Source organism: Apis dorsata, unplaced genomic scaffold (genome assembly GCF_000469605.1).
Source record: "Apis dorsata unplaced genomic scaffold, Apis dorsata 1.3 scaffold_13, whole genome shotgun sequence".
In the NCBI taxonomy this organism is placed as follows: Eukaryota; Metazoa; Arthropoda; class Insecta; order Hymenoptera; family Apidae; genus Apis; species Apis dorsata.
Genome location: NW_006263316.1, coordinates 430106 through 445817, shown reverse-complemented (window position 1 = coordinate 445817; position 15712 = coordinate 430106). Strand labels below are relative to the sequence as shown.

The 15712-nt window shown below is 31.1% G+C and overlaps 1 protein-coding gene across 1 annotated transcript in view; it reads right to left on the bottom strand.

The window, feature by feature from the left end:
* Positions 1-14796, bottom strand: part of LOC102677282 (limbic system-associated membrane protein-like) — a 313371-nt gene extending 298575 nt beyond the window's left edge. Inside the window, exon 1 of the mRNA XM_006607744.2 lies at positions 14196-14796. Within this exon, the coding sequence (XP_006607807.1) occupies positions 14196-14274 (79 nt within the window). The 5' untranslated portion in view covers positions 14275-14796. The remainder of the gene's footprint in view (positions 1-14195) is intronic.
* Positions 14797-15712: the final 916 nt, after the last annotated feature.

Below are 15712 nucleotides of genomic sequence, written 5' to 3'. Positions count from 1 at the left end.
TCAAAGTCATAATGAATACGCGCGTTGCGGTTGCATAGCTACGTCACGTGTCACGGGAGGGAGGGAGGGGGAACTTTGAACGCTTCTCATCGTGAAACAGCAGTCACACACGTCACGTTACTGCGGCGGTGCCTTATGCCTTCGCCACCATAACGACGACGACTATAACGAAGACGAGGAAGAGGAACGTGGCGTGGAACGAAGGAAGGCGGTGGAACGAAGAACTCTCGAGAAGAGACTTGGAGGGAGGCGCTTTTACACCCGCCCGCGTTTCCACCACTGGAAGAAGAAGGTTGCGCACTTTAAATTTCACTGCCGCCTTCTTACCCGTCGCCGAAAGGGACGTGACATCTCTCCTTTTTTTTTTTTTCCATCACGAATACATTCACACGCTTGTACGTGTATGTGTAAGTCCATATACGTATAAGTACACGTGACACGCACACATTTGCGTGTAACGAACTTTATATATAAAGATCCCTTTCCAGGATTCGGTTGAGCTGTGTGTTATCAGATTTTGTACCCGTGGTTGGAGCTGCTTGGAGATTAAACGGAGGCGGGAATGAAGACACCCTGGGCACGATGGTTTTATTGAAAGAGGAAGCAACCGGTGAGGGAAGAGAGACAAAGAGAGAGAGAGAGAGAGTTAACAGTGGTTTTTGCGGCCTCTCTCGTTCTCGCGGTTGGATATTTAGTTTTGTTGATAAATCGAGAGCGGAGTTGTATTTAATTGAGGCGAGGTCTGGCCCGGATCGATCGAATCGTGAGTGATTGATTGATCTATTGGCGGATACAAGGAAGAGGGACTATTATTAGTTTGGAATTATTCGAGATGGTGTTGTTGGCTCGTTTGCCTTCGATTGTGAACGATGAATAGTTTTGATGGATTTATCATTTGATTTGGAGATAATTGTTCGAGAGGTATGTGTGTTTATAAGCGATTAATTAAATTGAAATAAAAGGAATTTCTTTTATATAGTGTTATATAATTGTACTCTTATCTAAATTTTGAATAACAGGAATATTGATTGTACGTAGTTAAAATGTAACAATGAAAATGGAATTTTACATTCTATAAAAGTTTTGAGAAACTTGATACTTTGAGAAAATAAAATTTATCACGTATTGATATTTATAAAATTGATAGATTTTTGAACAATGATTTCGTCGATTATTATTTCGTCGAATAACAATATTGAATATGGTTGAATATGGTCACTAATACTAATATTCAAAGTTGTAACGTTAGAAGTGAGAGTGTTAAGCTACGTCATGTTTGAGTTTGAGGTGTTGGAATACATTATACTAGTTGAGGTGTTAAACCTATGACAGACAGGTAAGGATAGACGCAGGATGCACATTATACCAGAATCATGTCGAGGTTAAGGTGTTAAACTCCTGTTGAGTTTATGCTAAGGTGCTGAGTCTGTACCAGATTTAGTTGGACATGATATAGCGCTAAATTCGTATTAGGCACATTAGGTTGTCAAGAGGGTATGAGCCACGGTACAGTCATTAAATCTAAATTACGAATTGTCTGCAGGATTAGATCATTAGGTTAGAAATGGCCCATTGTATCAGGTTCGATTTAAATTCCTATCAGAGGAGTGAAACATTAGATTTACCTTAATCGAGATCAAGTTGACGAACGTTGAATCTAGATTGAACCGATTAAATTTGACTCTACACGGAATACTTGTAATTGAATCGAATTTGGAGAACAATTTGAATATCCATCTGTGAAATTTTAATTTTAATTTTTCTTTCAATTTATATTAGTAAGAGTTATAATAATTAAAGACACGAAATATTTAAAATATATTAATATTTGAAATTATTAAATAAATCATTGTCTCATTTAAATCTCATTTCTTTTTTCATCAATCATAAAATTCATAAAAATTTAATTTTCCACAAGTTTTCCACTCTGAATACGATTAAGAATGAAAGGTTTGTTCTGAATGAAAGTATAGATTTAAAATCTATACTTTTCCACTTGCTGCCACTTCTTTATTCCCAAGTGAGAACGATATTTTCACTCGACTGTACTTTCCGCTGATTGTCGAAGTTTAAGACATTCTTCCACTGTTGGAGCTCACCCAGGATTTGTACTGTTTGCGTGTCGCCTTTCGTTCAGAGAACAATAGGCCGGTACTATAGACGGCAAAAGCGAGAAACTAACCAAAGAGCATCCGGTTCCGGTGCAACGGATGGCCCGCCCTTTCAGATCTTCGTGTCTACGTCCTGCCGTGTGTGAGTTATTATGCGTGATTCCTCAATTGTTACGAACGGATAATCTGTCTTGTCTTTTCGAGGGATATTCCTGTTTTTTATGGAAAGGGAAATCTTTGACAAATAAGTCGACGAGATGTGATAATTTATCGTGCCATTGTAATTTTTATTATTTTTAATTATATTCAAGTTTTTTTTTGGAATTGTTATCACTACGATATGTATTTGATGAATATTTAATTTCAATTCAAAACATTATTTAATGATACTGTTAATATGATATCAAAAATATCTAATAGTTACTTAATTTTTTTACGATTTCATCACAAGTCAATATTATAAATAATGCTGTTGATTGTAATTTACGATAATAACAAATATTTAATAAAGTTAATGGAATTAACATTATTAAGCCTTTCTTTGTTCAAAATCATATTTTTGCAAATGAATTAATATTGTAAAAAATTTTTCGATTTAGATATGAGAAATTTATTTATTTGCTTGAAAATGAAAAATAAATATGAAAATAAGTATACTTTCTGCTATTTGTTTCTTTAGAAGATATTTGATTTAAAATGATGTGATCAATGTAAAGAATATAGATTGGAAATAAATTGTTGCCCTACTTATAAAGGAAATTAATAATTAAATTTACTTAGTCTTAGAGTCATACTCTTCTGCAAATTTATTGATTCAAATATAAAATGTAATTATGTTAATCGTCCAATGAAACTGCAAACCCTTTTTTTTTTTTTTAACATTTTTTTCACAAAAAAAAAAAAAATCTCTTTTTCCCGGAATTTTTTTTTTTTTTTACAACTTTATTACCAAGTAAAAGTAACATTCCTGTGATCCAGGAATAACTAATAAAGTCGTTTTGAAATTTTTCAAGGAATCAGAACAACTAAGTAAAAAAAAAGTCAGAGTTAGTTAGACCACGAATCTCTCCTCTTAATTAGAATTCTTAAGATTTCTTCTCTGAATAAGAATCGCGAAGAAAATTTAAATAAACTCTGGTAAAATAAAGAGAAACGCATGTTTACGTTTACGAAATTTAGCTTTAGTTTTACGAATTAAAAAAAAAAAAATTTGTTATTCATGGAAAGGATCAAAGTCGAAATAAAATTATCATTCTGAATTATTTCTGGGTAATTAAATCGAAGTGTATAAATATCGAGCAGCGATATAAGTGAATTATTTATTTATAAAAAGCAAATCTGGAATAAGGTTATTCCATACATAATTACAATAATAATATATTATTCGTTCCACGTAATCGTAATTCAATAATCGAAATTCCCAAATATTGAATGTATTTAAATATCGTAACCTTTGCTACATTGCAATAAATTTTGTTAATCATGATATCAATTTATTTATGTCAATTAAATTTAGTTAAATTGGGTAATTAAATTGAGCGATGGTGTAAATATTCCCATTTGATTATTCTGCATTGATATTTAATATATATATACATATATGAATATATATATATATATATGTCTGACATAGAGTCGATGTCCATTATAATGAAATTAATACTTCGATAATTACGTGCATGCATAATTTTCTTAGATTATCATGCTCCTGTATTTATGATTTCTACAGCACGCTTAAAAAAATAAAACATAGCCATTGATCATTCTGAATTCTGTTAATACTATCGATTTTACAAAAATTAATAATAATAATAAATATATGAAATATCTTTTTTATAATTTTGATATTAATTTTTATTCATTGCAAAAGTGTTGAAAAATTTTGAGATGATGAATTAATTTGTTAATACCTCAACCTTTATTTAACACCAACAAAAATTCTCATAATACCTCTCCTCTAGTGAAGTTTCAATGGACATGAAACGCGTACGTGTAACTATGTCGATATTCTGGAACGCGTAAAACAATGCTTGGAACTGACGTTTTTTACACTTTTCGATGGCTGATTGTGGCGTTGAATAGATTCTTTGATGCAGTTTTCCCTTTTTGTATTCTGATCGTGTTGATGCGGTCATTGAACATTTTTTTTCCTTTTCCACCAAAAACAAATTGATGAACGTTCCATAAATCGTCATAAAGCATTGCTCCATTGCACAATATTAAAAACGAGACAGATTAACAACTCTACATATTTAAAAAAATCGAAGATAAATAAGACACTGAAGGAACACGCGTCTCCCTTAAAATCAATAAAAATTAAAAAATACGAATTATTAGTCACAAAAATCTTTCCCTATAAATTAACAAAACGAAAAAAATATAAAGACCCATCAATGACTTTTATCCAAAGAAACCACCCTCGAAGAAGCATCGGTCGTTTCTCCATCGGTCATAACATAAAATACATAAAACGGGAAATTTTCTTCGTTTAATCGCACGTTATCAAGGATCGCAGTGAAAACAGAAATTAATTTCCACGTGAAAGCATCCACGGCCCGGCCTTAAACTTTGCAAGACGATAAAAAAGGAACGGAACAACGACTCGTACAGCCCTCCCCTCGTGACATTCGAATCGACTTCCGGCCGAGATCGATGTCCCGCGCAATAAACACTTCATTGCAGTTATAAAACAGCGATTAACAGCTGATGTTAAAAAACAAGGCGAGATAGTCTGTACTCGCGAGGAGAAACAAGAGGGGCGTCCACGTGGAAATTAATTAGCGAACCAATTTAACTTTAACGACCGTTCGATTGCGCCAGACCTTCATCCTCGATGTGTATACCTTGATAATGATTTTCGTTGAACGTACCGTGGTTACGTGTCTATTAAGAAAGTTGGCATCGTCGTGTTCGTTTTTCTTTTCGTCGCCTGTTGATTTTGACGACGAATGAAAAAGAAAAAAATTCAATGCGGTTTCTCTCTTCGAAAGTTTCCGTCTTTGGAAAGTTATGGTTGCCTTTTTTTTTCTTTTTTGAGAAAATAGAAATATGTTTCTTGCACATATGTTGCACATTTCGACATGTTTTCGAAGATAATTGCAACGATTTGGAAAAACGTTTGGACGATGGAAAAGGAATGGCGTATCCTTGCACGTGGAATCGTTAAGGTTTTTCGAAGGAAATTTACTAATTCGATATATCTAGTAATAATCATTCCTTAGAGTTAGTTTCATTAGAAGAAATTCGTTTAATCTCTTTATCTTTGGATTAATTTTAATCATCAAAATTTATTACGCAAGAATTTTATATTAAAATATTAAAAAATATTCAAAGGATAAAATATTGGATATAAAATACAAAAAAACTATTTATTAGTTTTATATTTTATAAATTTTTGAATTGAAATTTTTCCTGTGAGAAAATCTCATTTCTGAATGTTACATTTCACGATTAAACTTAAACTTTATCTTTGTCGTACGTTATTATCGATATTTGACTTCATAGAAAAAAAAAAAAAAAAAAAGGAAAAGAAAAAAACGATATTTAAAAAAAAAAAAAAAAAAAGGAAAAGAAAAAAACGATATTTAAAAAAAAAAAAAAAAAAAGGAAAAGAAAAAAACGATATTTAAAAAAAAAAAAAAAAAAAAAGGAAAGAGAAGAACGATATATTAAATAAATAATAAATCGTAGAAAATACATCCGCAGGGATTGACGATTCACGACCAAATCTTTCCAATTCTTCTCTATTTTCGAAGAAATTTTTAAATTGTTATTCATACCGCGATTCCAATAATAACATAAAATTAAAGCTAACGAACCTATATCTTTTTTATTATAAATCAAACACGAAAGCGATGGGGATATCATGTGATATCTTAACGAGAATGAATCAAATTCCAGGGAATTTCGCTCGATCCGTATTTTATATCTCTAAGCGGCTTCGAAAATAGCAGCGCACCGATGCGGTCGCGTTCATCGCATTTAAACGGATCAACGAATCGATGAAATTTTTATCGAACCATCGAGTCTTGTATCTGACACGACATCAAAGCCCCGGAATAGTTGCAGTAAATTGTTTTTCAATTGGGATAAGCTCGAATTCCGTGCAATCGTAATCGATCGAATGCTTTTGTATAATATTATTTAAATACGAATATATATATATATATATTGAATATCCAATTTTTTTTTTCACTTCGAATTAAAATGTTTATAGATAAAAATTAATAAATCCGTAAATTGACGAATATATGATCGATGTAAATCGATTTTACAAAATTCCATTAATTTATAATTAATAAACAAAGATACGACAGAAAAATTAATTTTTCGAAATTATTCTATCTTTCTATCGTTTCAATATTTTTTTTCACTTTTGTCATTAACAAGTATTATATTTTTCTCTCATAGGAGGTACTCATTTATATTTGGTTTAAAAAAATATTGCACACATATATGTTTGAATAGCGCTGTCCATTTAACCGTTCCCTTCAAGATTTATTTGTTCGGATGCTCTGGGATCTGGAATTCGACGGCGTATTGGCCGCATGCAAACAATTAAAGCAGAGTTTGGACAAAAATGCAGTCACACCGAGGAAAGTAACAGTTATATCGGGCAAATATTTGCGAACACTATGAATCATGAAGCTCGATGGATAGAAATTTACAGGGCAAATTCTAAGGATAATTGAATTTTACTCGTTTCGATACACACAAGGATGACCAACCACCTTGCTAAACAAATTTCACCAAGGAAATTTTTATACCAATTCTACCGTTGTACAGTTCTCTGTCGGTCCATCAATCGAACGAAATGGACCAATATTTTCGTATGCATTCCATTCCTTTTTCCTCTCTCTTTCCCTCTCTGTCCATTAACTCAACAGTCGAAATGTTGACGTTGTCTTCGATTAAATTGCACGACGTCTACCAATAAATAGCGTTTTTTTCCCTCCACAACTATTTTCCTAACATTTAAGTATCAATTTTTAAACTCTGTGGACTGTGTGTAAAGTGGAAAGTGGTCCTGTATATTTGATAGATTTTCGAGTATCTTTTAAAAAAACGTAACTTTTATTACGTAAATAGGATTCACATTTCAGATAAAAAATAAACGAAACGAATATAAATAAACGTTTTGTAATAACTCTTAAAGCTCAAATTTCAATCACAATTTTCTATTTCAAAATCTGAAAAAAAAATAAATTTTAAATGAATTTATCCCCTTTATCCTTTCGAATAAAAAAAAATATCCAAAAGACAAATCCAAGCAACAACAATTATCACGATCAAATCACAGAAGGGACTACAATGCAATGGACGCGGATCAAGACTATCAACGTCCAACATTGGCCGTCTTTTTCGACGTGATTCAGAAAAACTCGGATGCCGAACATCGTGCAAGAAGCCTCCTCCCCCGACACGCGTCTCTATTTGCATAACAGAAGCGCGTGTTACAATGGAAATTGGCCTGTACGTTGTATAACACCCCCGCATACCTGGACTCTCGTTTGTATACATCTAGAGCTCATGGTGAAAGAGAAAGGAATTTCTCTCATTCGCGTGCTCGCGAATAATTAGCGGGTCTGGCCGTGACATGAAGTTTCAAACTGGCGTTGACTGGCCTTCTCTCGAGCACCGCCACCCTCGTGTTTTATTGTTTCTCCCCCGTTTCAAAGTCTTTTCGCATTGTCGTGTCCCCGGGAATTAGGTTGTGAAATTAGGTTGGCTTTCTTTTAATCCCGATTTCACGAAACCTCACGGCCGGGAGAGAAAGATGCTGGGGATGGAAACTTGGCGGGAATGAGAAATTGAAGAAGATACTTGCAGAATTAAGGGATTCGAGTTTCTCCATGTAAAGTAAGAAATTGCGACGATTGTTTTGATTTATTTTAGTTGATTTTACGAAGAGTTTAAGTGCGCCACGGAGACGAAAATGTTGGATAATATGTTCGCAGAATGATAAATTAGAAGATTGGACTTTTCGCGCAAAATGAATTATAATTATTAATTTAACGTTAGAATTACCAAACTTATAATTGTATTTAACTATCTGTCTATGGATTTTGTCTATCTTTGAACTTTGCCTAAAGATTAACATTAATTTTTATTCTGAATTACATATATTTTATAATAATACTTTTAATGGTTTTCTTATGTTTCTTATGTGTAACGTTTTTATGAATTTTTATTGATAATTCTAATGTTAAGATAGTTGATTGACAGTAAAGATAATTTGTTTTTCATTGATAATATCATTTTCCAATCATATGGTCCAATCGTACGGTTATACTACTGTTCACAAATCCCTGGATAAAACATTTAATACAAGGATAAGATGTGAAATTTATTTATTTAGAAATTTGTTTTGTTATCTAAATATTTTTTCTATTTATTGATGTATACATACTTTAATATTGTGGGGAAGAAATTTTAGATTATTTGTAAGAGTTTAGTTTTTAGATCATCCGTATTTTTTCGAATAGAGTTCTATAACTTTCTATTTATAATGTAGCATTATCGATATTGCACTGCATTGGATGGTTTCTGCTTTATTTTGATATGACCTGAATTGATATTTCTGAATATTTGGCAGCTTAATTACGAATTTAATGCTATCGAATTTTCAAAATAACTAATAAAATAAGATATTTTTAAATTATAATTACACAACATGGACCTTTCATTTAAATAAACTTAGAATATCCACTATATTATGTCTAAAAATTAATAAAAATTAGAAGATAATTAATAGATATGAATTATTATTTTACATTCTTCTGATCCAAATTTATTATTTGTGTAATGTATCCTGAAAATTTTTAGCATACCTAACAAATATCTCTTCTTAATTTAAATTGTACAAATGATATCAATTAAACATTTACGTTTTACAATTATTATATAAAATACAATTTGATATATATAACAATATATCATAGATAAATATATCATCCTGTGTACAATCTAGAATAAGAATATCAATTATTTTATACATCATGAAACTGACAAATGAATGAATCAAGGTATATTTATAAAGGATGTTTAATTGATCGTGAAGAAACGAATTTTTTCTTCGAAGAAAAGAATTCCGCACGTTATGTCTCTATGAGTTCCAATTTTAATTACATCCTTCCGTTGCTTTATGCTCGCGACGTCCATTTAAGTCATTCTTTCTTCCCTTTCAGTTTTATTCGATCATTGATAAAAGAGGAATATTAATTAATCATGATATGCGTTCAACGATGAAATTATCTTTGCCTCGTATCTTTTACTTTCTTTCCGGAAATTTGCATCTTTATTTATCCGGATTGAATTGCCTGTATGTTTCATTGCACCTTTGCTTCGAAAAAAAAGAAAAAAATTTTCAAGAGATACAAATAAATTCAATGACACGTAAAATATATTTATTTTTCATTCTCCCCGTTTGAATCATTATTTTTTGTTGATTGAGAGAATCGTTTGATGAATTTGATAGTCACAAGTTTTAAATAACTACAATTGAGAGAATTTTAAATATTTTATACGCTGTTCCATATTTCACAGATTGTTGTTTTTAAATTTCCAAAAAGCTACTATTTATAACCCATCACTTGGATAATTAAATTTATCAAGGATAAAAAGATAAAGAAAGAAAATAAAATAGAATTTATATAGATTTGCTATTCTCCTAAGAAAGTTATATAAGTTCCAAAATAGTAGAAATTCTTCAATTGATATTATTTCTCCTCGATACTTTATCATTTAAAAATTATATTCGAAAGCCAAACAAAACAATATATATTCCTATCATTTACTTTAATTTCAAATTTCTTTTTTACATTTTCCTCCCATTTACATCATTCACACTCCTTATAATTCATATCTTCAACCATAATTTTTATTTTTTTATACTTATTCATACATTATTCATACGCAAATTCTCACGCTTTTTTAAACGTCATTATACCCCGCAATTGAACACAGAAAAGTCATATCAATAATTCATATTGCACCGTTGAAAAAAATACCGCATTGATACTCCCATGTCTCGATTTTCTCCCGGTGATAAATCAAAAAAGCGTATTTTTCGAATCTGCTAAAGTCCCTGAACCAATGAACCGTATATTTCAAAAGGAGCAGCGATACACCCTTCTCTCTCTCTCTCTCTCCCCCTCCCCCTCCCTCAATAGCGCAATAGAACAACGCGAAGAAGAACACCAACGATTCACTCTCGAAACTCTCGAAACTCTCGCTTGCTTTCTCGCGATCGATTAACGGGAAACGTTGATCGAAAAGTTGGGAAAAGGATCGCGCACGAGAGGACCCGGCACGTTAATTTATGCAAATCTCTTGGCTACGTTGTATTTAAACAGGGATTAGGAGAAATTTTTAAGCGTGGGAGAAGAAGGGGGAGGGGCTTTTAATTTAAAAGTTTGGCTATCGGGGGAAGAGGGGAGGGGAAATTCGGACCGATGAATTTCAATGTACGGGACCAACGATCCTCGTACAAATTGCACTTTGTTTTTTCACGCTCCTTTGAAACCTGTAACCCGTCCCCGATAAAGGGGATGGGAGGGGGAGGGTTTGTTGAAAACATTACGACGGGAACGAACGAACGAAACGTGACCTACATAATAATTCGCGATCCTGGACAATGATGTTTTCCAAAAAAGTGTGGGCGTTCGTATAATTGTTCATCGTTTCGATGCAAACTGTTATGGCCGTGAATGCGCCGCTGGAAATATATAGTTTTCGAAATCGTTACGATTTTTTCTCTCTTGTTTTTTTTCTTTTTTTAGATTTTGATTCAATTTTCGATAGAGTTGATGATCTTTCGAAAGGATTGATAGTCATCGAATTCGTTCAAGTTTCGTTTGAGAATGTTTGAAAAGGATTTTTTAGTTGAAAGATAGTAATGAGAATAGTAATTGGGTATTTGAATTATTTATAATAAATAATAATAAGTAGATCAAGATATAAAAGTGTGTAAAGAAAGAACCAATGTGCAATAGTTTTAACGAAAGAATTTTTTAAAAATATATATTTGTATATTGAAATGATTATTGATAATATTATGAGAATCAATGTTTTGCAAAAAAATTGAATGATTAAATTTGTCATATTAATATTATGAAAAAAGGGATGGAAATAAATTCCAATAAAAATGGATAATACATTTACATGAATTTTAATTAAAGATTTATGAATTATGAATATTTTAGCCACTAAATTATGCAAATTTTTTTTTTTTTATATTCTTTCGTACGTTTTATCACGTTCTTTTTAAGATTCACACCATTTTATCTCCATTTCTCTGAAGCTTTAAATATTTTAAAGTGTTGTGGTACGTCATCTTTGCCTTCATATTTTAATATTCATTATTCAAGGCAATATTGTTGATTAGATAAATTTTATTCATACCTATTTTTTATGTTAATTGTATCACAATACCACACATTACATTTAAATTTTTAAAATATTTTATATCTAAGATTCAAAAGCCAATACATTGTATATTGTATGAACAGAATATTTCAAACTTAACTTTTCACATTATTCCATTATTCTTACACGTATAAAGAGATTTTAATTACAAATTGTTTGAATAGCTATTACTCGATCAACAGATATTTCTTTTAATTAAGAAACTTCCAGCCCAGAAAAAAATTAATTGAAACATCAAATATATCAATTACAAGTAAATTAAATTTTACGTTTTATTTGTCAATATGCTTGTACAAATAATATACAACACGCATAGTTGCATATATAAAAAACTATATTTTGAATTCTTGATCATTTTGACAACATTGTTACTACGGTCAATCACTGCTAGCTTTGTGTACCACAAATCATTGACTCTCCAGAGGGTTGCTACCCCGGAGAGAAATCACGACCAATTTCGAAGAACAATATAACACTAACCATCCATATGTGTTATGGATGTAATTTTTCTGTATTTCTTAGAAATGAAAATAATTTGAATCCCTTCTTTTCTCAGATCAATAATCATATAATTGATATATATATATTGTATAAATTAAATTTGTAAAAAATTTTAAATTACATTGACAAAATTATTATATCTTTCAATACTGATTCAATAAATATATTAATATTGATAATACGAATTAGGCTTGTAATCCTATTGACATTATTCTATTCATCATTCATAGCAATTTTAGGAAATCCATTCCGTTCAACGGCACAGAAAGTCCTACTTTCATTGTAGTATAAAGTTATAGACTGACTTCTCGTAAGTGTTTTCCCCTCTTTACATTCTCATCTTGTTACAAAATTTCACATCTTTATTTCTCTTCGACATAATTACCCCAAAAATTGCTGTTAAATCCATTGTTTGAATAAAATACAAATCAATGATTTTTTATTTAATCAATATTTTTTTTTACTCTTATCTAATATTTATTATTTGATTGAATGTTTGTAACAATGATAATATGAGTATACTTGATCATAATTTTGTATCTGTTAAAAATTTTTATGCAAATATATTCCTATGTTAACTAATCATGTTAGACATAATATGTTCCCAATTTTAATTAATGGCATCTATTATAATTAATTTCAATTGTATTATTGTTCATATGGTAATATAATTTTAGGAGTATAAATTTATAAATATTATAATTTTAATATTAAAATGATTTTGAACATTATTTTGAGTAATGTTTATTCGCCTACTTATATATTATTGATAGAACAAATGGAGATAATCCATTAAATCAAACTGTTAGACTAATTATTGAGTCGAATGAATCATAATTATACGCATAAGTAGAGAAGAAAAGAATTTTGTATATCAAAACATATATTGACTATAAATCAATTAATCTACCTTTCAAATATTTCTTATATAATCATAATAAATTTAATCTTCTATCTCCATTTAATAACTTCTTATTTATATTTCATTCTCAGAATTTATATCACGTTGAATGTTTACATCACATATATTTTAAGTATCTTTCAATGTAAATAAAATAATTCTATATATATTAAATGAAATTAAATGTTTCTTCAAACATCATAGATAATTTCCTATATATACAAGCAGCCTAGTATATTTGTTGTTATTTAGAACGACTCCTCGTTCTAGCCTCGTGGAAAGTTCTTTGCAAAAAGTTGCTCAGGACGTCAAAGTTTACTTTGACTCGGAGTTTCAAATGGCCACGTGAAAGATTCAGAAAGAACTTTTCCGCTTCTCAATATGCATTAAATAATTCTTCACTTTAAAGTATAATTTTGATGAAAGAAAATTTTCATAAAAGAATCTCATAATTTATAAAATGGAATAAATTATTACAGAATTAAAAAAAAGAAACACTCTATTTGAAGAAAAAAAAAAATAAAATCACAAATTCTATTTCGACTCGAACAAAGCAAAATTTCAAAAACATATTTTTAAAAATGTCCTTCCTTCAATTCCATAAAAAAGAAAAATAGAATCAACAAACTTCACGATTATCCATCGATATTAAATATTAAATATTACAAAATAAAATTCGAAATGTATTTCTACGATTCATATTTGCATCCAATCGTGCCAATTCCAAATTCCAACTAAAATTCAAAGGCGAGGAATAAACCGTATTACACAAACCACGTCATCGTTCACGCGGTTACATCTCTCCAACGAAATGAATCAAGATAGCCGAGTGTGGATGAGTTGCCATCAACGGGGAACGCGGGAAGAAAATTAATTGTAATATCCTTTTCCACGCCAAGATTTTCAAAGCGGCACGCCGAGCCGGATTTACATAATCGTAATGAATGGCGTGCAAGGCGGCACGCGCACAACAAAAGTATCCTTCGTTCCTTAATCCGTTTCTCCACAATTCTTGCATCCGTTTTTCCCATATACACATCCGAACAAGTGATTCACGGATCATAGCGAATAGCACAGAATTATGTAACGTCTTCAATCGTCTCTCAAATACCAAGGAAACATCAGAAGATTATCACCTCATTCACGATATCTCCGAGGATGCGAACCGTGTCTCTTCTTATTATATCCAAAACACGAGGTTGGACGAATATTATTATTCGAAATTTATTTCTCTTCGAATCGCCTGGATCGCTCACCTTCTGATCGATGAACGGCTCCAACGATGACGATCAACGAGCTCCACAAGATCAGCTGATTCAACGTGGTTACCCTCATAGTCGTCCACCACAGGATTTCGTTGGTTTACAAGTCACTCACATGCACAGCCGGAAAATGTACGCGAGCCGGAGTCCAGATGCAGACTGACTTGTCGTGCATGAAGTCCTGCAGGAGCAACACGACACGCATGCGTCCTGGCCTCCACGTGCCTGTCTCTTTCGTGTCTTTACTACTTACGAAGGACTACTCTTGGCTGTGTTAAGACCGCCTCCTTCCTTTGCCATCGTGCAAAGAAGATTTCGGATATTTGTAGAACGGATTGTAAAAAGAAAAAAAAAGAAAAGAAGAAGAAGAAGAAGAAGAAAAAAGAGTAGTAAGAGTAGTAAGATCGGCTTTAAGAGCGATTCAAGGGAATTTTATGCAGAAGGAATCTCGAGGATTTTTATAATCGATGTATGGGGTCTGGGTGTTAGCAGTGCGGTTAATCCTCGTAATTCTTTCCCTTTTAAGATTTCCCCCTTTTACGTAGATTATCGAGAGGAAGGTAGTTTCTTTAAAATGGAAACGTATAGAATGATAATTCGTAAGATTTTTTTTTTTTTTTTTTTTTTTTTAGTTTCTTGGATAATATCCAAGAATGAGAGTTGAAAGGAAGTTTGAAAGTTCAGAAATTCAATGAAACATCTTGCATATTATTTTGTTAAATTTTTAAGAAATTTCTGGGGATAATTGAGCTACGTGATACGAGTTCAAATTTGATATTAATTATCGTATCAGAATGAAAATTATATTTTATTTAATTATGGAATGGTAATATTAATAAATTAATAATACAAATAAGAAAATTATTTATTTTTTATATATTGAATTCAATTAATTCGAAAATAAATATATATGTGTGCGTCTATTGCTTTCAAAGATAGAAATTCCTAAAGCTATAATAATAATAATAATGAATATTGCTTTAAATTTTGTACGACGTGCATTCTATCCTATAAATATCGCTCGAAGGATTTAAACTGTAGGAATTATGTCGCAAGAAGCATTGCTTCTCTGCCTGAAATTAGTTTGAGCCGTATACGTGCGTTATGAATTGAGAGGATGGAAGGAGGAGGATGGAAACAGAGAGAGGGAGGCAAACCCCAGAAATAGACGTCACGAAATGCACTAAAATCGTGAAACAGAATGGAATTAATTTGGTAGGCTGTTCAGACAATTGGGATTATTATAATACCTGTACACAGAGAATCTTGATATTTCGAAATAGCGCTAACAAGCTGATATTCGAAACTAAATATAAATATTTTGTAATAATGACAAATGAAAATAATATAATCAGGGAATAATACAATATTTCATTCGAAATATATCGGATAAAATTATAATTAATCTTGTTTTAACATCTTTTTCGATCAAAATCAACTTCGAATATGCTCGAAATCTTCAATAATATATTAAATACTTTTTAATTTGATTTAATCCAAGAAAATTTTCT